We start from the raw sequence: 23648 nt of genomic DNA on the forward strand, positions 1-23648 counted from the left end.
AGCGCCTCGTCTCCATGTCTTTTCTGAGAAGGCGATCGTCATCGCTCTATATCCTTGTTTCTCCGTAGTCTGTACTCTGTACAACATGCCCCAATGCACGGTTGCGCTCGACAGAGCAATGATACTACTACGTAGTACAGCATCCGAGCGGAATACATCCACTTTTCTTTTAGAAAGGGAACCATGTAAATCGATCACTCCAGAGTAAGTCCCAGGGGATGAGGATCGGTCTGTTGCCGAATTCGTTGTTGCTGTCTCGGGTCGGCATGTTCACTGGAATCCGGCAAAACACATATCCCGCTGTGGATCACGTGCTCGGCTACCAACCGTGCCCAATGGGGAAGGAGGCGGTCATGTGATCGCTTGCCTGCCGACGCTGTCAACAGCGGTTTGGTCACGACATGGAGGATTTTGGATCAGAGGGTGATGGCTTTAGAGTAATGTTTGACTGATATCCACAATCAGCCTTGAATGTCATTGTTACATGGTAGTGGTTGATATGGATTTGTGTTGGGGGGTGAAATATATATTAGCGGATACATCCTCCAAGATCATAGGTGAAGGATTGTTATACCCAACATATCATTTGATTGATGCAATTGTTTGTAAAATATATGTGAGGTTTATAGAAAGAGTCAAAATTTAACTAGATATCGAATGGTAGAAAACTGCTGTATAGCCATGATCGACTAACATGGAGGGCCTAATTAGAGTCACTACCGCTTATGGGACTTGACAGGGATCTTTTGGAACAACTCTATAGATAACCTCACTCGATTTGAGTATATAGTACAGATATCTTACCAGTTTAATATAATGGAGACATCAGGGAACAGGTCAGTAGATATAGAAGCAAGCAGATGCAAGTCTAGCTAGACACTAGACGCAAACACGCGAGGCAAAGCCATCTCTATCAATTTGCATCTCTAGCAGAAACCACCGTGTGTGGAGGTACCTCGCCTCTTATCCACTGTAGCGTATCTTCCAGCCATCGGCAATCCAGACGCCGAGAATATGTAGATCCCCTCGAGCCATTTTCTCAGCGATCTTCCCACTACCCTCAACGAGATATGTGTTCAAGATGATCGTCTCATCGGAATGCCTTGACCCTGGTCTCCCAACTCCGGGACTCGATTCCAGCCGTCAATGCTGGGATAGACCATGTCGACAGTGACTCTTGCTTTCCCTTCCTATACTTGGTATCAGCAGTGTTATTATACTGCGGGATAATACAGACCGTCTGCAGTGGGATGCTAAATGCCGGGATGACCAGTATGAGCATAAGGATGGGTCTCATGATGGAAGTCTCTGTTGAATATGATATCGGCGACCTTGCCATCGGGGATCAGGACGGTTTCTATATGTGCCGCTATGTGGAGGGAGAGAGGGGTTCTGCTGGAGGTGCATCCCTTGCTGCACTGCACCTTACATCCACTGGGGTTACTGAGTAACAATTCTGTTGAAGTAGTGGCGGGCAATCGGTTTAAACGAACAGGTGACCTCAGCGTTTGAAGTGACTTCCCCACACATTTGACCATCTGTATTTTCACGTTTCTTGCAACCTTTTGGCAACCTTATTCATAGCTTTAGACTTCAACATCGTCATCCTCGGACTGTTTCCTCGGCCGTTCCACAACAATGGAATATGTCCTGATGGTCCTGAGACGAGCAAGAGTAGATGTTGTTCTTGGAGTTGATAGTGAGGTGATGGATGAATAAGCCATTTGCACCAAGACGGTAAAGTATGTTGGTTTGATAAATATTGATCTTGCTTTATACTCGACATATATCAATAGTTTCCTCAACAAGTACATACGGCCATAGGGTATGGGGTTAGTAGTATTGCACACATAGGGTGGAACACCAATAGATCATGATATCACTAAATAAAAGGAAGGATGCAAAAAAAAGAATACGGAATGATATTATACTGAGGGAAACCTCACTGCAGGCTAGCTAATTGAAACCACGCTAGCTATCATCACGTTCATGTTGATGTCTTTGATTGGTTTTTTCCTGTTATACTTTGTCATAGATTGATGGATACATTGGCTATGCTTCTTGGTCTATATGGCCAAGTATTCCTTTTTATCTATTTCGAAGCACATGGAGTCTCATACTAATATATTGGAATCAAAATTGCTCATACCTCCGTATTCATGTTATGGTACAGGAAAAACCGACAGGCAAAAAGCCTATATCAAGGCAGAAACAACACGAACTCATGCACCAAGCTGTTTACAGCACTTAGTACACTACAACAGCATTAGTATACATAAGCTTATATGTGAGTTGTGGATTGAAGGGAAATATTATAGGAGAAACAATAAAGCAACAAAGAACTTACTTCGCCTTTCTTCTGGTACTATAGAGCAATCAGTCAACCTGTTTACAGCACTTAGTACACTACAACAGCATTAGTATACATAAACTTGCATGTGAGTTGTTGATTGAAGGGAAACATCATAGGGGAAACAATAAAGTAACAAAGAACTTACTTCGCCTTTCTTCAGGTACTATAGAGCAATCAGTCATAAGAAAATAACACTCGTATATATATTTACGATATTGGACTTACAGTTAGTGGAGGACAGATATTAGGCCAAGCAGGCCAGCAGCCAGGCATACAACCCTCGATATAAGATTGTGCAGTCTGTGTGTTTTCGTCTCTGGCGACTGGAGGTGCTGCGTAGCCCTGAGAGATCAGAACCATAGTGGTGAAAGCAACAAGAAATCTCATGATGGAAGATGGGGGAGAGAATTGAGATTGGAAAAGCCTTAGTAATCACTGATGGATAAACAGAACAAGGATAGTGAATAGAGATAACCAAAATCTCAAGTAGAGGATAAAGCTAGCTATTTATATTAGTTTGAGATTTCTTTTCAGACGGAGTTACTCATAAAGATACTCCTTCTATCATTCCTATACTTATTGTACTAGCCCTTTGTCATTCTGGTATGCTGGAAAACATTTCCCCGTGTGCTGATTGCCTGTATATCAATTGGTACACGGGTTGGAGCATTATAGAATACGTAATATCATCCTGTCAAGGCACTGGTTATCAATTATGCCCGTGGCTTGTTTCTATTTAAACTGTATATTACCATGAATCCTCCACCCTCTAAATCCATAATACTCAATACCACTAAGTGTTCAACTACTCTGGTGAAAGATAGACTGAACCGCTCTCCGAACTCAAGCCACGGGTGAAAATATCATCATGATCTGTTCAATTGCGCCTAAGAAAGGCAGAAAAAGGCAAAAAGGGATAGAATCAACAAACCGAGAGTTGCCTGCCGCATCCACATATTTTCAAAAAAAAAAAAAAAAAAAAAGTGCTCATACAGAAGAAAAGCCTGGACTGGCTGCCGAACACGCACTTGTAGCTAAAGGTTGAACATATATTGTGTTCTATCTTTACTATTCCTACGACGTACGGTGTAAATATGTTCAAATAAGGACACAGGAAAGAATGACAAGAATCTAGAATTGAACGCTACCTATGAGATAGCTTGTTAAATGACTAGATGTATCGTATCAAAGCCCTGCAGCACAAGTATACAGTGGAGCTTGTTCTCATCGTACTAGCATGCCCAGTCGCTACGATCCCTATTACTAGTTCATTGTTCGTTGATGCAGAACAACATACTCTTTCAAATATCTCAACGGGGTAATCCAACCACACCTCAATACAAACAAAGGGATTGTTTGTTAGCCACAGACCCTTCATCCCACCTATTTCCGCGGAGAGGGAGGACAGCGTAATCATCTAATGGTATTCCTATTTGTCCAATTGCGTGGCCCCTTTGAGCTGATTGAGGTCCGCGCTGGCCGAGTCGGACATTCCCGGATCAAATATGGACAGTGATTCCAGACAGCATTCTTATGAGTCCAGGCCTCGAGGGGACGAATGCAACTCGGCGCTAGAAGTCCAGGTCAGTCAGGGGGGGCAAGGCAAGCCGTCGCTACGGACCGTGGATGTTGTGTGCAGATCTCTATTCATATAAGGGCCTATGAGGATGTATCAATAAAGGGTTGATTTGTTGCACTCGGGGAAATTCGAGTGAAAGCTGGCCCAGCAGCCCCCAATTTGTCCAGAGTCTGGGGGATCGCAGGATACATGTTTTATGTACTCCAAAAGTCATGAATCTGGAACCTGTGGACTCTTTAATCTACTGGTCACTTCGTCATGCAATTATATGATTATATAGATAATTATGTACGCACTTATACGAACCTAGTTGGTTATTACTATTTTGACATACGGAGTAAGCTTCTTGCACTTCTATCAGAATCCAATAATGTAAACAGTGTCACTTTTTGGGGTCGGCTTGACTATCATCATATCATACCCACAGAAAAATATATATGTCCTAAGCATATATAAGAACACCCGTAATAGGGTTACGTTTTGCTACGGACTCTCTATGATAACGCTTCCTTCCTTGATGAGGATTGTAGTACGCCTGCTTCCCATAGACAACAACATAAATACGTACCAGCAAGCCGAGAACAGCCAATGAGCCAGCAAAATATTCCCCAGACTTTCCGAGTGGCCCGTTTTCCGATGCATAAGCCAACAGACGTTTTTCTCCAGCCGTTGAAAAATGAAAATTTGGTTCACTGCTTTCACCGGTTCTCACGTATGTCCTCCGCAAATCTCATGCGCGATTGTCTTTATACCGAATATCTCTTTACAAAGGGAGGGACCTCTCCATGAAGACATCGAAATCAGTCGGTCTTAGGGGAACCACGGATAGCACATGTTGCTGCTCAGGAACATGTCCCAAAAGTCGCCAGTCGACCCGAAGACCAGGCAGTCGGACAGCCGTCAGACAATAGCAGTTTAAATCTGGTTGTTATTGACGTGGTAGACATGAGATGGGTCGGGAGCGTGTTCATTGTGCTCAATTGAAGGGCACGGCTGCGCACAGGTTGTGGAGAGTCACATAGAGGCCCCGATGTGGTATGAAGGCCAGTGTCGATTTCATGGCAGTCGGGTTTAATCACGCCGATAAAGTCCATAATGTTATGTCTAAGACGACTGGCGGCAAGGGGGAATTCGGAGCTTCGCCTGACGTTGGCAATTAGACCATCAACGCGAGAGTTTATGGGTGGATGGCCTGCGTCGATAGTGTGGAACAACGCCAAAGCGACACTTCATATTCCCACTAGGCAGGTTAGGGGGTGGATGCGTTATATGATCTCAGCCACTGCCCTCCAACATGAAATGTCGTTTTGGTCGGACTTGATATGACTGATATCCCAAGATATCATATGCATGGTCTATCCGGTCCCCTGTGTACGACCTGCAGGCGCTATTCTTCACAAATTGGCCTATCTGGCAAGCCACAGTTGGCGTTCATATACTCGTCTGTGGTTGCGTGTCATATTTTATGCAAGACTTTCATACATAGCGGCCTAAATTAGCCAATAAACGCAATCTAGCATGGCATACGCACATGTTAGCCGGTGGTGTTAGATTTATGCTATTGACCAAGACCTGGCGAGCTTCCAAACCCGTAGAATCAGCAATCATTGTCTTGTATTAAAAGCGTTATTGGGTTTCCAAGACGAGACAGGAATGCGTTTGAGAAGGAATGTGGGTAAGTCGCAGCTCCCACGGCGTGCGCGGTGTCAACATCGATGAATTGAACCGAGTTGATGACAAGATGATGAAGACGACAAGAGATTAAGAGATGTCAATGAAGTAGTTCCAGATACGTACTGAGCTGCAACTAAATCAATCTGTCACCAAACGGATGATCGCGTAGACGACCTTTCGATTCATCCCTTTTGCCCGACGCGTGCCCAGGAATGTGATCTTTATCATTGATACTTTTCTGTACCAGATAGCTCAACCCCTCCAGGCTATTTGTTCGAATGTGTTCGGGTGTCTGACTTGTCATAAAAGGCGGACTGGTGTCTTTGCCCATTGCTTTTTCGAGGACCGTACCTTGCATAGTTATTGAGGTATGGGGCCCGGATGGAGTGGCATGCTACCCACGGAGCCCAACGCTTCCAAAGGAATTGATGATCGCGCACAGGTTTGAAGCAAGGGGAATCCAGAATACAGGACTTGACTTGCCACAGCGAAGCTCAACTTTGTACCGGAGATCTGTGGAGTGGAATGGCAGACTCCCCAGACCCACTAGACAATGCAAGTCGGATGCATTCCTGGATTATATAGTGAGCCCGATTTGTGGGCATATCTCAAGAAGGAAACCTAGACCCACCCGATGAAGCTGGTGACAGTGCATTTTATTGCTGCGCTGTTTTGAAAAGCCCATGGGCTTGGTCGCAATAATGCTTATTCCGTTAGAGCGAGGGGGAAGAGATTGAAGACAAGGATGTCATGCGGACGAACGTATCCCTGGAATGGACATACTGCCCTCGAGCGACACCACCTAAAATTGGCATAGCAGTCGAGGTGCAGCAATGCACCCCTGAAACTACTGGGACTGGCTAGTTCTCTCTGGCATATAAAACTCACACGTCCCTCGTCGTTCGCTCCCTTGGCGTTGAGTAACAACCGCTTGATATCTCCTCATCCGCCCAACGACCCAACTCCTTTCGTCATTACAAAACTTTGTCCATCCAATATGAAGTTCGTCAACTCTATTGCCATTGCAGGCATTGCCTGCATCGGGATGCTCCCCACCGTATCCGCTATCTTGGGCACGTCCTGCCTCTCGGCTCTCAAGGCAGCGAACCAGGTCCCCGAACTCTTCATCGAGCATCTGCAGCGCGAGGCATGCAGCGTTGGCTGTGAGCCCACCTTGCAACAGTGGCAGCACGCCTTGAAGGGTCAGATTATCGGCGAACTCGTGGAGGATGGCACAGCCTTCTGCAATGCCCCGGAGGCCAAGGAGGCAATTACAGACTTCCTGGAGGATCTGATGCTCGGAACTGGCGAGGCGTGTAAGGACAAATTCGAAAATAAACATCTCTGCCATGACCCCGAGTCTCTGGACCCGTTCCTTGCCTGCGTCCGTTCCAAATCGCAGTCGGCAGTGATGAAGTCCGCACCCCGTCTGTTTCGCTACATGTCCGAGGCCCGATGTCGCAAGGCAGAGGAGTATTTTACCGGTGATCAACTGTGGAAGAAGGACTTCCCTGAGCATATCCAGAAATATCTCTCGGAGTGTCGTGAGCTGTGAGAGTAGTCGCCTTGAATCAGGGCGGCGAATATGACGGTGATGGATTTTGAGCGGGGGGGTTCGTTGAATGGCTGTACATCATAGAGCGCTGGGATCATACCGACTGCAATTTTGGGCTTACAAAATTTCTCACCACCGCTTCGAAATTTATAATGTTTGTAATTTGTTGATATGGGCAATCTGTTGTACTGGACTATGATCATTCGAAGTTGGCTATATTATATCTTTTTGCGTGTCTTTAGTTGCAAGTGAATATCCCCCACGGATGTTACTGTATATAAATGTATCAAAATTTCGATTCGGTCAGGGTCAAAAATACTTATGAAGATTGGAGGCTGTCATGGATTTGTAGGAATCATCAATTATCCTCGGTGTAGTGGATATGTGTACGGAGTACTAGACCACCCTTGCGGTAGACAGAGTGGACCCACTGACCTATACTACACGATATGACTTTATTTATTTCATTGAAGTCATCCACCCGAAGCGACCAGAGGAGTGTTTTGAAGGAGTCAAACAGACACGACCGACAGATTCAGAAGTGTTTCTACTATATGGTCTGAATGTGCCCCGGTCCGTTTAATTACGACTGATAGCTGGTTATCAGCCACTATATCAATTCCTGGTGCTTGTCTGGTGATAGCGCCTAGACAAGAGATGGCTCTCGGTCGTCTGAAGCGTCTCTACAGGCTGCATTGACCAATTACATGACGGACATGAAATCGTCAAGTATATCCCCTTGCGACAACTAGGTATTTTAGGGATATCAAGTGTTGTAATACTGGTCACACACGATTGCAATCACGACACGGGGCCTGCGTCGGACAATCACAGCTGATTTTGACCTCAGCATATCACTCATTATATCCATAATGACAAAGCCTTTTCGAATACCCCCTAGTGCTTCAAATAAAACCGTGTTAGCAATGCCAGACATGTTAGCCATGCCAATTGCCAATCTCGGTCGTTATTCTATGGAAGCTGTGTCGAGGCCACAATAGGGCATCCTGCCGTCCACTCTGTTAGCAACTCCCCCAGTCTGTCTACAGCTGGGTTGCGAGGTCTTTTATGATCTAGATGTGCCAAAGCTGAACCCTACGTGAAATGCAACAAGAGTGTCATCGTTTCAGTTTATCCGCTCGATCCGCCATTTCCCGTCGGCCACTTTGCGCATTGGCCACTACTCACGCCTCGTATTTCAGCACGTCGTATCGCCCGATAGTCAGACCGGCTCAGCACATAATCTAGTAGGGACGCATGGAAACCGCCATAGCGCGACTTTCGGGGGGTCTTCATCTAGCGACTCGACTCTTACCCATCAGTCTAGGCCGATTATAATCGTTCTCCAGCGACAGGCAGACAATGCTACGTTCCTTGTAATGGCAGTGACCAGCGCCTCCGTGGAGACACTGGCGATTGTGTGGCTCCCATTCTGAATAAACTCTGGCGAAACTCATGGTCGAAATTTGACAAACCCTCCCAACTACGACCGGCCTTTCAACCCTGGAATGACAGCGCTGTTTGAGCAGAAATATGCTGTTTTCGATTGTTTTTACAGACTTTTTATAGACAGCGCCAAATGCAAAATGCCCACCCTGAAAAAATAGTATAATGCGGACCAGGATGCAACCTGTTTATCATAAGACAGCAGTACGATCTTGAGCTATACAATAGAACAGATGAGAACGGTAAAATCTGGAGAGATGAAGCGATTGATCGGACTACGAAGAGGATGAGGGCTAAGCGATTGAAGGCAGCGGGGGACAAGGGGTCTCGTAGGTCCGGGTGGAATTCCCCGTTGTCGATATCCATGACATTGATTCTTTGCAGCCATTCGCTCTTGACCAGCCTCGCAGGACAACTGATTGTATTCTCGTATTCGACGGCAGACCTGTTGCGCCACAGATATACGGAGTCCTCCGTTTCGCGCTGCTCGGAAATCCTCGATCAAACCACCAATCAACGCCCACACTAATCCTTCAACCCCACAAGGCTAATACATCCATGCCGCCACGAACATCGGGGTCTAAGCTGAAAGGAGGGTAATATTAAGCCAAACGAGAAGGGCCTATTTATAGAAGATGCTAGCAGATAGCGGGGTGCACCGACAACTTGGCAGCGGAAGGCCGTCGAGCATGACAACCTAATACTCCAGCCGTCGAAACTGTATATAAAGCCTTGGAACCCCCCGGATCCTTCCCATCAACCAAGACATCCCGCTCATTAGATTCTCGAACACCCTCCATCATGCGTCTCAGTATATATACCATTGTCGGGCTGGCCCTCCCCCTCGCCGTGACTGCCAGCCCTCTGACCAAGAGAAAGGAGGTGCAGTGCACGATAGTCAGCAACGACGGCTGGGTCAAGTGTCGCGATTCACCTCGGCTGGATGCGTCCTATGACTACAGATACGCCGACGGTTACAAGGGTGACTTCAGATGCTACAAGGTGGGAGACTGCTACAAGGGGAACTGGTAAGCCTGACCGCCGGGGAGGGGTTGTCAGTATGATGGCTAATTTTGATTGTCCCACAGCACATGGGACTACAATGGCTATTGCTATGTCAATGGCTATTATACTAGTTCAAATTGTAATACGAGTAAGTCATTGTGGTGCTTGTTGTTTTTCTGTGGTCGTGCAAAGTTGCTGACGGGTACTTCGCGGGCAGAAAATTTGCCCAAGTGCTAAAAGCATATGGATATAATCTAAGACGGAATGGGTTAAGGGGTTGGGGTTGGTGTTTGTTTGGAGTATAGGGTTGTTATACTAGGGCTTGAAGTCTCCGGGGTTGCATGTTCCTGCTGTGCAGATGGCACCGTTTTGAGTAGTGATCGTCAGTTGAATACGAGATTAATCTCGCAGAGATATGAAGGCGGCGCAAAAGGACAACCAGATAATCTCAAACAGCCTTAATACAGGCGGTCCTGTAGTAGTGCTTCAGAATGGGTCACTATCCAAAGTGTAGACTATATCCTGTCCTTTGAGTACGAGGCCGAAAGTGGGAATGGCAAGCGATCGTAGAGATATAGAAACACACATCAAATTAGGTATGATATTTTGAATTATATAATACCCCTGCAAATTGCTGTCTAGACCGGAGCAAAAAATATGATACTGCATCAAAGATCAAGAATCATGGTCATGAGGGTAGTATATTGCATTTGATAGGTCCCAGCAAACGTATATACCACCAAGCTCTCAAATCCGAGACTTGACTGAGGGCAAGATGGGTGAAGATCAAAGGCTGTTTTCGATATTCCAGCCCCTTCGCGGCGACCTTCAAGTCAAAACGGAAGAGAAATTACGTGCTAAACGTAGGCCAGGGAGAAGAAAGAGGAAGGAACTGAGAATGTACTGTAGTGACAGCTGTGTGCTGAGTGAATGTACCCGGTGTGCTCGTAGGGGGCAGGAGCGAGCTACAAAGTATAATCCACAATGTAGACACCCTACAAATTTCATACCGGTTCATACACTTACATCCATTCAAATTCATTTAAATTCATTCTAATTCATTCTAATTCAATTAAATGTATTCGAACGTATTCAGACTCATTCAGACCACCGCAAATACTCAAGATGGCACCACTGAAGCCAAGGAACGAGTTCCAAAATTCAAGCCCATATACCGGGAGCTTTGGCCACAGTCTTTCTTCACGCCTCTTGTTATAGTGGACAGTGCACCAGGTGGGCTGTGTCTGCCCCTATACCTTTGAGGAAGAGGTCGACGTCAGGTATGGAGAAAACCGCAGGCACCGGCTTCCCGATCCCCGTGACTCCAAAGTGCAGTCGAACTTCAGAGCACAGTTACTCACGGACTATGACAGTCTGGATAAGCATGTAAATACCTGGTGTCCCATCCTGGGGTGTTATTTGGACCCGGACAGTGTCACCGCATCACACCTCTTTGCAAATCAACATGGACAAGCCTCCATGGATGCCATCTTTGAGTATAGAGAGAACCGCAGGCACCAGGCTGCCTAGGCCAAGAACGGTGCTGTTTTTGGTTCCAGCGCAAGGAATGCCATCGAGCTAGAGGACGGTATTCCAACGCCCACCAATAATACCACATGGGAGATGAAGGACATTGATGGTGAGGGCAGCATTTTGCATTTGGTGAGCCCCAGCAAAAGAATTGTAACCTCCAAACTTTCGAAACTGATTTTTTACTTAGCGTACGGCGGACGAAGGACGAAGACCATTTCGTGTCCTCCAAGCCTACCAGGAGGGAATACAAAGGGGATGCAGCATATCCACTCAATGTATCGAATTGTTCAAGACGGGCAGCTGCGCTTCAACGGCGCCCTAGTCTGCAAAATATGCGGTGGGGGGTGTATAATCGCCATCAGCTACGATACGACGATCGTTGGTGGTTGAATCAGGGTCACTGTTCAGGCCAGATTCGAGGCTCCGGGCTCTATACCCCGGCAATAGGAACAGATACACCGGAAGCAAATGTTCTGGCGGTTCAATGAGACCCCTGGGCGGTTGGAGCAGTTCGAGAAAGTAAGGTTAACTTTGACGGCCACATGGGGAGCCTGTGAGTTGGTGTACGGTACATCTGTATTTGAGGAAATGAAAGGTGCGACCGTGGATGTAGAAGCGGCTTGTCTAAGAAAGTTGCATATTCTTCCAATTTGTCTTCATCATTTATGTCGAAGTCGCAAGCCGCGACTATTCTGACAATAGGCAAGAAACATGAGTAAATAAGGAGAGAGTAAAACAAAAAGTAATGATATGAAATCGCCAGTTGGATTCGTCTCTTGAATCTTTGCCAGCAGTCCATCGGGATAGCCAGAATATTATTAAATCCGAAGTGTGCCATTGATACAATATTGCTTGTGTTTGGCATGCACCAGTTTATGAAGTAACCAGAACAGGGGTTGGATCTGAGAATTTTCTCACTTAATTTATCACTCTATAACAACCAACAATCTGCCACTTGAAACAAGGCTCTCAACAACATAGACAATTACATCCAACTGATAGAGACCCACGTAGGTGTCCTCAATATAGAGGCTTGACATTCGAAGGTATTCTGTATCGACCACCCATCTGCCACCATTGACCACTCGATACGACATGAGTGCGTTCTCTATGCATCCTGGAACACCCATCTAGAGCAGATCCGACTGAGTACAGTAACCTCTAATGTTCATGTCATAGTAGCGTATCTCTGACACTGTGCATTCGGAGTTATCGCGGTAGTTGATGGGAAGGCAGTTTACTAGTAGGTGGCAGAATGGCCCAGACTTCTCTAGGCCTCGAATTGCCGGCAAGGACCGCAAGCCAAACCAGACTGGACCGCTGCTGTCGGGTCTTTGAAGCGAGATTAGACCTCTGCAACTCCCATAGAACCACTCCCACCGGACTACCCCCATAAGCGGGATAAAGAATATAGATCCCTTGGGACTTTGGTGGGACTAATTGGTCAGCAAAATTGGTTCATCCACAAGAATCTGTAATCACTCCTGAGAGCTTTGCCAGACTATATTAGATAGTCACCATCCTGAGGCAGCATAACTAGTACGGCAGAACCTAGGAAGGAACGCCGGCCTTTGACATTAGGGCCGCACCACTGCAGTCCGATAAAAAGAATTATACGATTATGTAGGATGCTTGAGTTATAATACCATGACTGTAGAGTATATTTAGGGGTAAAAACAATTGGAGTAATGGTACATCTCCAGGGCTTGGACCGATGAAGCCATGGGATGCTACTGTGTATAACGAAGCACCCACTGCCCTATGATGTTGTAATGGGTAGACCTCCAAATGGGGCGGATCCAGATCCCACACAGAACAGATCCTTTCAAGGTCTACATTTGACCTAGAATGAACCATAGCAAAACATGACTGTCTTCGGCATGGAAATTTTCTTTAAGGATTACGAAGGGGAAGGCCTGGATCACCGAGTCCTTGCAGTCCTTGCTGTCCATGGCTTGTAGGCAAGTGCTGGAAGCCATGAGAATGGATGCAGCACAGCCTGTGCAGTGAATGAATGCATCATGGAGCGAAGCGGATCTGGAACCATGGATGCAACAGTGTAGGACCTGTGGATTACCCCATCGTAGATGGATCTATGATCCGTCTCTCTCCCAGAACGTTACATGAGTATGCCTTCTATCGCCCGACCGACTCTTGACTATTATAGCCACGAACCCCGGGGTCGCATTGCCTGCCCTTTATCTCCATAGTACAAATGCTATAGGAGAGCTGCGTTGCTAGCGTCGCCCTCAGCTTTGTATACACCTTCTTTCAGCTCACGGATTCCAGGTAGTCTTGGCCCGGACAATTTGACATGGCTGACACGACCCTCCTGCACATGGCAAAAGCCGGAACCGGCGAGGCGATGATACTCGAGTACGGCCCAGCTGGTCAACGAAAGTTTGTCATCGTCGACGGAGGACCAGCGTATTGGTCTAGCCCGGCAAGCCAGGATATACCCTATTATAAATACTTTATTGCGGCAGCGAAGAAGATATGGTCAGACGGGGGACAGACGGCATCGTTTAATCCATCGGCAATTATAAACTCAAGCACCGATGAAGACTACTACAGGGGACTGGTATCATATTTCAAATCGATCGGATCAAAGAAGGAGCCATTTCGGGGCCCGATCGTGGTCCCGAGCGTTAAGTCATTGGGTCTCTTTGAGATCGACGCAGTCCTAGGTAAGGGTGACCTGAAATGGTCCTCCCAGCCAGGATTCCCATCGGAAGCCCTGTCGGGCCTCATCTGTGACCGACCGGCTAGCGAATGCATCAAAACATACAAAGCCAACTTGTCCGGAACAACCATTGAGACGGAAACGGAGACTGCCGACCATGAAGACCCGAATACTGCGGGTGACATTCTGATCCATACCGACCCGAAAAGCTCACGCAAAGGACATGTGTTTCTCGCTAGTGACGAAGCCGGCTGGCAGATAAGCCCCAGTGTTGCAGGCAAACGATATTCGATATACAAAATCCAGGATCATGGCAAATGGCGGAATACACAGCTCACAAAAGAAAATCGGGTTGTTACCGATGGCGTCAAGCGTGAAACGGCCCTTCGCAGTCTCTTTGCAGCCAATGTACGAGGCTACCCAGACTTGCAAGAGACCTCTCTTCTGCAGACTCGCGCGGGGGCGTTGTTCAGCTACATATGCACCACTTATTCTTTCACACTGAAATCAGCCGCTACGTATCTCGCCGATTTGGATAAACGAGGCCAGTCGTATCTGACTGCGTGTGCATCGAACCTGAAAGATGCCGATGGGAACTTCGCCAGTGAGCTGAACGAAGCCCATGGCGGGGATGCCCTTAATCCCGTGCCTTCCAAAGTCATGCTCCGGGCCGAAGAGTGGGTGCAGTCGCTAAAGCCTTCAGACCCAGCCTTTTCTTTGTTCTACTCAGTGCAGGAGTCGAAGGTTGGACCCGTTGACGAGTGGGTACAATGGACCACGAGTAACAACTGGGCAACGCCATACCTCAGGACACTGAGTATATTTTCCATCCGTGACTTTTTCCAATCCTTCTCGGCGGATGCATACTCCGTGAGTGGCAATTGGGAAAGCCGGCATGAGTTAGCACCTACAATAGTGGGCTTGGCGCTAGCGATGCACGAAAAGAAGTGCACTGCTATCCTGTATCTGACTGATCCAAGCGCATTGGCTGTCCAAGATATGGCCTTCTACTGTACCGTGCTGGGTGAAGATATCACCACTTTTTTCGCATCCACCTCGTTAAGCATCAGGTTTTTGAGTCAAGGCTCTTACATGACTCTCAATGGTGACGAAAGCTCCCCAGCAAATGGTCGAGATGTGCAGGACTGGACCTCGGAGTTAAAGCTCGCGACAGCCAGTAGGGTCACAAATGACGAGGTGAAAAACCAGCTCGGCTCAGATGAGTCAAAACTGGCGGACCGATTCAAGACGCCAGACGGCGGATATCAGGTCTCATCAACGAATGCCGACATCACTTCATATCTGACACTGACGGCACCGAATAAACCTGGAGTACAGACCAATAAACCATCATCTCTGGCTGTTGTCGAGAGCTGGTCGTCTGCAGCACAAGCGTACGATGTTGTGCAGTTTATCCAGGCGACAGCGGGTAATTCCTTGAACGGTGCCATAATGCAGTTAGGGCAGGAATCGGAGTCAGACTCATGGCAGTTGACCTGGGTAAACCAGGGCAATGGCGATGAGAAGACCTTCTACGTCAACAATAGCAGTGGTGTGGTCACGGAAGGTAGTGTGAAGGAACCGCCTGGGACACACAGCTCGGTAGCCCTGTTCAAGCTTGAGCCCACGACAGCCAACGCAGCAGTTCCAATACCATCTTTAGAGTTGCCTCCTAATGCCGACGACAAATTGACCGCATCACCGTCTCTTCGCAGTTATTGTGATGCCGCAGGTATAGCGGTCACTGCGAACGATTCTGGTCTGAATGCGCTTGCCGCCTTAGTTGGACATGATAATGTCTCATCATTGGGGTTCACACTGGACGTAGAGGAGGCTGCGCTGGCCTTTATTGTCGATGTGGATGGCTCCACAGTTGACTTTGTTGATAATGGCATCTCTCTTTCTGTGAATGCAGCGAGAATCCACTTCATCCTATCGAAAACCTCGACTATACCATGTGGCTCTACCAGGCTTCATGTGATAACCCAAACACTTGAGCTAACCTGGAGCGCCAAATTAGCACTCTCTGTCACCTTATCCATTGGGCTGGAGCGAGGTATAAAGATTGAGGATACTAAATTCATGGAGAGCGCAACGCGTGCGACGCCCCTTCGGAAATGCCTTTTGGGAATGGGCATGAGCGCTGAGGCACTGGCAACAATCAAAATACCCAAGCTGCTCAGCTTTCTTAGCGATAGGCCAGCTTGCATTGCTGATATATTCAAGGAGCAGCTACCGGCTGCTCTAGTGAAAAGTGGCATTGCAGCCCTAAGGCCGGACTTGACTCAATCAGTCGTACAGGCTTCCGACACCCCAAGCAAACAGACCTTTATCAGCCATGCAAAGATTGTTTGCGACCTCGGCGCAGTTACTTCATGGGAGAAAAAGCTTACACTATTGAGCAAAACGCTCACAATCAAGACTATGAACGTCATTGTCACGAATGCGGCGACCGCTACGCAGCAAATTTCTTTCACCGGCTCGGCCTCAATGTCGCATAACGGAGGTGTAGAGGTTGACGTGGAATGGTCGACTTTGCTTGATACCGCCCATGCAGGGGAATGGTTGTTCTCGTTGCCTGACGCAAGTATGGATACGCTTCAGAAGATCCTCCCAGGCATAGCGGACATCCTAGAGCTGTCAATTCCCATTGCCGAGTCACCACTGGGTAGCCTCTCACCATTGGTAGCGGGGTTCTCCGTGAAGCAGCCTGTGGCTAGTGTATCTGACTATTATGTCAACAATATCTCAATGACCATAAAGATTGCAGAGCAGACTTGGAAGAAGATTTTGCCAGCCGCCTTCCCCGTCCAGAAGATAGAGCGGCTTACAATTCACGTCAATGTGCAGAATCCGGTGACCAAGGATCGTCGGCAGATAGCAGTTGACGCGGAAGTGGAACTTAAATCTGCGATTGGGTTGCAAGTCCGATTCGGGGCGGAACCTATACCAGGCAACAAGCATGAATTCCGAATGAGGATTACTGGCCCATCCAAAGGGGTTACCGTAGCTCAGATCGCCAACGAGGTTGGATTGGGCAGCGATATCTCGTCGAATATTTCCTCGGTGATCCCAATTGTCGGTGACTTCCTCTCCAGGGCGCATGTACGTGTTCTCTGTCCGGCCCTCACATTGCAGGGATCCACCTGGGTCTTTGGGGACTGGCGGCTCAGTGTATCGCTGGATGTCTGGCCCATCACAGATTCGATCATACTGCATGGGACGCACCTTGACTTGGAATCCATTAATGGTTTGATTGTAGCCAAGGGCACGTCTTCATTGTTTGTTGGCAACAGGGAGGTAGATCTGGTAGTCAAAGCGCCCCAGACAAACCTACCCGGTGAACTGCGCATCACGGCACCAAAAGGCATCTCAGCAGCAGGCTTGTTAAAGGCCCTTCATCTGCCAGACCTCAGCGACATCCCACAAGTGGGCTCCCTGCTGAGCGTGCAGCTTGAATCGGCCTCTTGCACGATGGACTATTCGAAGACCAACGCTCGGAAATTGACATGTACCGGTGTGAGTGTCATCTGCACCGGTGAAAAAGTTTCCATCGGACCCTTGATACTTGTTGGGGTATATGCCGCTTTCAATTATCATAGTAAAGATGATCCTTTGGGTCTCGGAAAGGCGCAAAAGTCTTTCCGTCTGAGTGCCACGCTTGAGGATAACAGCTTCCAAGTCGATGCCTCCTATGACGATGCAAGATCGGGTTTAATCCAGCTGCTTCTTACCAGGAAGTCAAATGTTACGCTGAACCAGACTCTAGCGAAACTGCTACCTAGTGAAATCACGAACGTCCTAGCACCGGTGCTGGGATCACTAGCAGTCGATCGCGTGGAAGTGTCTTTTGATACCGAATCGAAAAAGTCCACGTCTTTTGAAATCACCATGAGTAAACCGGAACCTCTGGCAGTGGACAAAGTTGTCCTATCATCCCTGAGTGTTTCCTACAAGGCTGCGGTGCCAGCGGGGACCAACAGTGATGGAACACCAACGTCGCTGAATATAAAGGGTTCAGTATCGAAGAACACCTTCGGCGCATCTTTCGAGATCAGTTGCCTGCCCAACTCAAAGGTGCCGACGGAAGTCGACTTCTCAGTTCTGCCACTAAAGGAGGACAGCCTTTCTCTGGCGAGCTTCATCGAGCTCCTAGGCTTCGAGAAGCCTGAGTGGAATCTACCGCCCGATAGCCCGAATTTCAGCACTTTCCAAGTGAAGAAGATCAGCGGACGAATCGCCGTGCCAACCGGCTCTGGGAAGGAGAAGACCCTGACTATTACCCAACTCGAAGCCGTGGTGGAGACGTGTGCTAAACTAACCGTTCTTCAAAACTTGAATGTGAAGCTAGACGACGTCCGTCTTGATCTCAAGTACACGAAGGGGGAGGGCCTGTCTGCCCAGTTCACCGGCCGCCTGAGCCTCAAATCCCCAGCGGTGAATGTTTGGGTGCGATACTCTAAGGAACCGGACCCGCACTTCGAGGGCCAGTTAACGACTATTGAAGGCGATTATAATGCCAAGGAGCTGGCGAACAAGTTCCTCACCGATGACCAGTTTAAGATTCCTGATAATGTCAAGATCCCTGACTCGCTTCCTCTCGTGTCAGTTAACGTGCTCGTTAAGCCGTCGGTCTCAGTCAAGGTATGGGGAATGGGTCGAAGCAAGTGGAATCCAACGCTGTCGGGGGTGGAGATAGAGATGGCTTCATTGGGGGCAAGCGTCGAGGTGCGAGAGCCCGAGAAAGATGAACCTGAGCCAGATGTGCCCGAACCAGATGTGCCAGAGGCAGGTGAGACCGAGGCAAAGGAGCCCACGGCAGATGAAAATGGGAGGGACGATATGAAAAACAACGATGATGATGAAAGTCATCCGAAAGATGATGAGGAAGCTGCCAAGCCGAAAAAGGCGAAGGAGTATGAAATCCATATCATCGGGACGCTGGACTTTACCGGCTTCACCGCCGCGACAGCATCACTGGATATCAAGACCAATCGCGGTCTGATCCTGAAGGCAGCTGTGAAGAAACAGGCAAACGCAGACAAAGCCGTCGAGGGTTTGACAGATCAGCTGGCATCGAATGATAACGCCAAATTTGCCGAGATCTCCAAGTCCTCGGCGATACCCGAATCCGCTTTGGCTGTAGCTGACAAAGATCTACAACTATACCTTGACTTTGGCCGGGGGTTCTTCTATCTGGCCGGAACCATCGGCAATAATATCACCGCGCTCATTCTGGGCCAGCCCAAGCATTCACCAGGACAACAAGGGGCTGGCGGGCGTAATTATGTGGTTTCTGTGGTGGTGCAAGACCTCAACAGCCTGTGGCCAGAGTTGAACCGCACAGTAGGCCAGGTTCTCGACTGGGAGGTGCTCGCGGCGGAAATCATTGCGTATGATGGCACCTACGCACAATTGACTGAAGATCTGAAAGCTGCCTATTCACAACTCAAAATCGAGGGCTCTAACGATGCATCTAGCGTGGTAGCCTCGCAAGAGGGAGCAGCGGGGATCGGTGTCCTTTTCTTTGGCAAGATTAGCCTCAAAGGTAAGAAGGAGATGACCGACGCCGTGAAGATGATTGTGGAGGAAGACAAGCCAGCGGAAATCATCATTTCGGCCGTGGTGAAGAAGAAGGTGGCGGAATCACAATTGTTGGTCAGCATCAGCACAATGACGCTGTGGGGAGGACATCTGATACTCAGTGATGCTAAGGGAACCTACAAGAAAAAGACGTTCTCTGTCTCAGGCAAGCTGGCAGCGACGTTTGAGGGACTGGACGAACTCAAATTCGACATCAAGCTTGTCATTGCGCCCAGATCCACCACCATTGAGGCCACCCCCACGATGGACGACTACACTGGTGTTACCAAAATGGTGAAGCCGTTCGGCAAGTTCCAATTCCAGATGGACAATTTCAGCATTGCAGGCAAGTTCCTCTGCGAGGACAGTAAGCGGAAGAGTGAGGTGACCATTATGGGCGATGCAACCCTGGGTGCCAGGGTCGGACTGACGGGTTCCCTGATGTTCATGAATGGCGCGCCTTCCGTTGCGTCCCTTAACTTCAGAGACTTGGAAATCAGCATCGATCAGGTGGTGAAGGAGCTGGTCAACGGCAGTACCAGCGGCGCTAATAACGCCGTAGAATGGCCGAGCGACTACCAGGCGCTGGAGCTGAAATTGAAGGACTTGTACTATGCCAAAAGCGACCAGACGATTGGGGAGAATAAGTATACTACCGGGTTTCACATCAGTGCCCTGTGCAAACTGTTTTCCGACCAATATAACTTCTCTCTCGATGCTGCCTTCGCGGCTCCAGGGTTAAAGGTGGAGGCAAACTACACGGAAACGGTTGACCTAGACTTTGTCAAGATCAGCGACACTTCCATTTCGATTGACACAACCGACCGCACGGTAAGTTCAATACGGATCATTCATCCCACTCCTTGCTAACTGCGGATAGAAGAAAACGTACACGGGGAAGACCACGCTCACCCTGCTCGATCTCAAGTCGACGGAAATAGCTCTAAGTTACGAGTCGTCCGACCATTCATACACGGGGAAGTTCACGTACGACGGAGAAATCCTGGGCATCACCAATCCCACAATCGAGGTCAAGTACTCGAAGGAAAAGAAGTTCCAGGTGGTGCAGTGGCCGATTCTCGGAGAACTCGGGGATGCCCTGGACCTGGTGAAGGGAATCGAGGAGGCATCCGAGACAACAGGGAAGACCGTCTGCGGCCCGTTGGCGGAAATGGTTCTGAATATTATCAAGACTGAGTTCTCCCTCAGAGTGTCACTCGGTGGGGCGGATTCGACGGAAGACAACAAGCACAAGAGGAAAGAAGAAATCTCCTTCTATATCTCCGGGACATTCACTATTCATCTGGAAAAGGTAACGGTGGCCAACATCGAAATGCCCCAGCTCCACGGCACCCTCAGCAAATTCGACTTCAAGGGCCTCCAGGATGCGATCACAAGTCTTCTCATTAATAATGCCAAGGCTCTCGGCAAGCAAATCATGGAGAATGAGAAGGCATTTACCCAATTGTTCGCAACGATCGCCGCGGTGGAAATTGGCAAGCTGCTGCTGGAAAGGGCAATATGCCGCGAAATCAAAACACCGAACGTGGAAGATAGAGCGAAGACGGAGGCGAATAATCAGCATAAAGACGTGCAAGAGAAGTCGAGCGCGGTCAAGGATGCGCTGGACGGTGCTGGGACGGCGACTTCTATCGGAGGCCTCGCCAGCTCTCTAGCGACAGCTCAGTCGGCGCTAATCGCGCTAGGCGGTCTCGTAGCAGGCCTTGTAGGCTTCCTGGGCTCCCTTCTCGCCTACTTTAGTGGGGATTCGCCAGAACACAAGGAATATAAGGAGATGAAGGACAGCGTTCAGACACTCGAAGGAAATCTTTCCACACAGGTTGTGGAAAAGTCCACATGGATGGAAGAGGAGGTGCTTATGATGCAGGGCTGCCCAACCTGCAGCTTTGGGAGTGGTGATAAACTGCGAGTGGACTGGGCCCAGATCAGGCCCAAAAACGACAAACTCAGCTACGAGGACTATGAGGGCTTCACTTGGACGGTCACCGTCAGCCTGTCAGGCCGAAACGACGACCCGAGAAACTACGACGTTTCCGTCAAAGGCCAGGCGTCCGCCGAGCTTCAAAACCCCCAGTTTCTGTACGTCCCTACTGTGTATGCCTGGGTAAATGCGACCTACACCAAAGACGGAAGAGACTGGGTCTCCAGCAAACCCAGCGTTCCAGGGAGTGCGTCGCATATCCCCAGCCTTACCCCTCCCGAGGTCAGTTTTGCGTCGACACCCGGCCTCTGCACCGTCACCGTTTATCCAGTCAATCCGGAGCAGTATCGGATTGAGATCGCAGGGGCGGATGACCAAACGAGACGCTTCAAGTTGTACAATCCGGATCCGGCCACGCTGAGCCAGGACCCGTTGAAGATCCCCTGGACGCTGCTCCAGGTGCCCGAATCGCTACCCTTGTCGGCACGTGCCTATGTCAAGCGGTTGTCATCGAACCCAAAAAGTCACAATGACTCGCCTTGGGCCAAGTCGACGGAAGAGATCTGTCTCGCGCCGGTGCCTCAGGAGCTGAACGCCAAGATGAATAATTCGAGCGAAAATACCGACGTTGATGTGGACTGGAAGCAGCCAGGGGAGGCCATAGGCGTGGTGGACTACGAGCTCCAGGTTCTCCGTGCCGACACTAAGGAACCGATTCTCCCTGTTGATAAGATCCCTCAACCCGCGAAGACAGGCAACCGTAAAGTCCTACTTTCATCACCAAAGTTCATTCATGGCTTTCAAATTGTGATCTCCGTGCAGGTGTTGAACAATGACAACGCCATTGCCCTGACAGTATCCGAGCCGTTCAAAATTGCGACGACCCCCAAGCAGCCTCCATCCTGTGACTTCCTACCCCTGGGGGCCCTGATCCAACGGTTTCGGGTGGGTAATCGAAATATCGTCCTGGGTTACGACTCGCCGGATGACTACCTACAATACGGAGGTCCTCAGTTTGGTAAGACCATTGGAAGAGTGAGCAACCGGATTGAAAATGGTATATTTGAGTTAAACGACGTGGACTATCACTTGCCTCAGACAGATGGATACCGCAACACCACCGATGGAGGCGTGCGTGGATGGGGCATGCGCACGTTCCAGGGACCCACCAAGGCGGAACGGAATGATCTAGATGCTACGCTGTTTACTTATCGAAGCGAAGACGGCGAAGAAGGCTTCCCAGGAGAAGTCGAACTCAAAGTCTGGTACATGGAGAGCCATGGGCGCACGGCAACCGGGAAACGGACAACTGTGTTGATAGTTGAGTACGAAGCTGAGCTGACAAGTGCCGAGCCCGAAAGCACTGTCATCAACGTCAGCAACCGCAGGTATGCCCTATTCCGAGAGGTGATGCGAGATAGATTGCTAATTTGACCCAATCTGCAGCTATTTCAATCTGACCGACGAGCCGTCTATAGAAGGCACTAAGGTAAACCTCTGCACGAGGAAATATCTCCCAGTCGACAAAAGAGGCATACCAATAGGAGAGATCTCCGATTTCAGCCCTGACGTTACCGGGGAAATTTCCCTGGGGGCTGACGAACCCAAAATTGATCACTGTTTTGTGACGGAGGACAAGGGCGACCGGACGATGGACACGCGGAGCAACGAGCTCAAAACGCTAGGTTCATTCAGCAAGGGGAATATGCATCTTAAAGTGCAAAGTACGGAACCGGCATTCCAATTCAACACCGGGGACCATTTGAATTCTTCGGAGAATCCACGGTATGGCCCTCGTGCGGGTTTTTACATCGAACCTTGCAGGTACATCAACGCCATAAATAGCCCAGAGTGGCGAAGCATGGTGATCCTCAGACAGGGAGAAAAATATGGCTATAAAAATGTCTACACGGCTTGGGAAGAATAGATAGAGATTCTGTCGCTGTTGTGACAAATGGGTTAATGATGCATTCGGCCACTGCATACGAGAGGATGCTCGGAGAATGCCCCTTTCGTATAGGGATTTTTATCCCTTTAGGCCACTGTCCTTTACAGATTGATATATTCGCTATTATGATGCAATTTAAATAAGGGTTTATAATGTATACGGTATATAACCGCAGTTTATCAAGAATTCCAGGCCTAGTACTGGTTGAACTACAAGAAGGGCTAATGCTTGTATTTCTCTAAGGGACCTGCCAAGCCCGGAGAAGGAAGTGATTTACAGTCTTATATATTTGCGATCCTTTCGCACGCCGCCAAAGTATGTCACTTGCGTCCTGTTATGGGAATGCA

At 48.7% G+C, this 23648-nt stretch overlaps 3 protein-coding genes across 3 annotated transcripts; all 3 read left to right on the forward strand.

Moving 5' to 3' along the window:
* Window positions 1-6603: 6603 nt before the first annotated feature.
* On the forward strand, window positions 6604-7161 carry P168DRAFT_285136 (uncharacterized protein; the record flags this gene model as incomplete). The annotated part of the gene is made up of 1 exon (XM_024836182.1): window positions 6604-7161. The coding sequence occupies one exon, from the start codon at window positions 6604-6606 to the stop codon at window positions 7159-7161; it is 558 nt and encodes a 185-aa protein (XP_024689039.1).
* Window positions 7162-9317: 2156 nt separating this feature from the next.
* P168DRAFT_330281 (uncharacterized protein) lies at window positions 9318-10037 on the forward strand. The gene is made up of 3 exons (XM_024841567.1): window positions 9318-9635; window positions 9696-9760; window positions 9830-10037. The coding sequence occupies exons 1-3, from the start codon at window positions 9409-9411 to the stop codon at window positions 9847-9849; spliced, it is 312 nt and encodes a 103-aa protein (XP_024689040.1). The 5' UTR covers window positions 9318-9408; the 3' UTR covers window positions 9850-10037.
* Window positions 10038-22262: 12225 nt separating this feature from the next.
* P168DRAFT_212625 (putative aldose 1-epimerase) lies at window positions 22263-23274 on the forward strand (the record flags this gene model as incomplete). Its single annotated transcript, XM_024833064.1, has 2 exons — window positions 22263-22741; window positions 22800-23274. Coding segments are annotated over 2 exons (954 nt in total), but the record flags the coding sequence as incomplete, so codon positions are not given.
* Between the last annotated feature and the right edge of the window lie 374 nt (window positions 23275-23648).

The sequence above is a fragment of the Aspergillus campestris genome, assembly GCF_002847485.1.
Source record: "Aspergillus campestris IBT 28561 chromosome Unknown P168scaffold_14, whole genome shotgun sequence".
Taxonomy (NCBI): domain Eukaryota; kingdom Fungi; phylum Ascomycota; class Eurotiomycetes; order Eurotiales; family Aspergillaceae; genus Aspergillus; species Aspergillus campestris.

Coding starts and splice junctions, on each gene's coding strand:
- P168DRAFT_330281 (XM_024841567.1), top strand. CDS start 9,409: ATGCGTCTCAGTATATATACCATTGTCGGGCTGGCCCTCCCCCTCGCC. Junction 9,636..9,695: donor GACTGCTACAAGGGGAACTG/GTAAGCCTGACC, acceptor ATTGTCCCACAG/CACATGGGACTACAATGGCT. Junction 9,761..9,829: donor TAGTTCAAATTGTAATACGA/GTAAGTCATTGT, acceptor CTTCGCGGGCAG/AAAATTTGCCCAAGTGCTAA.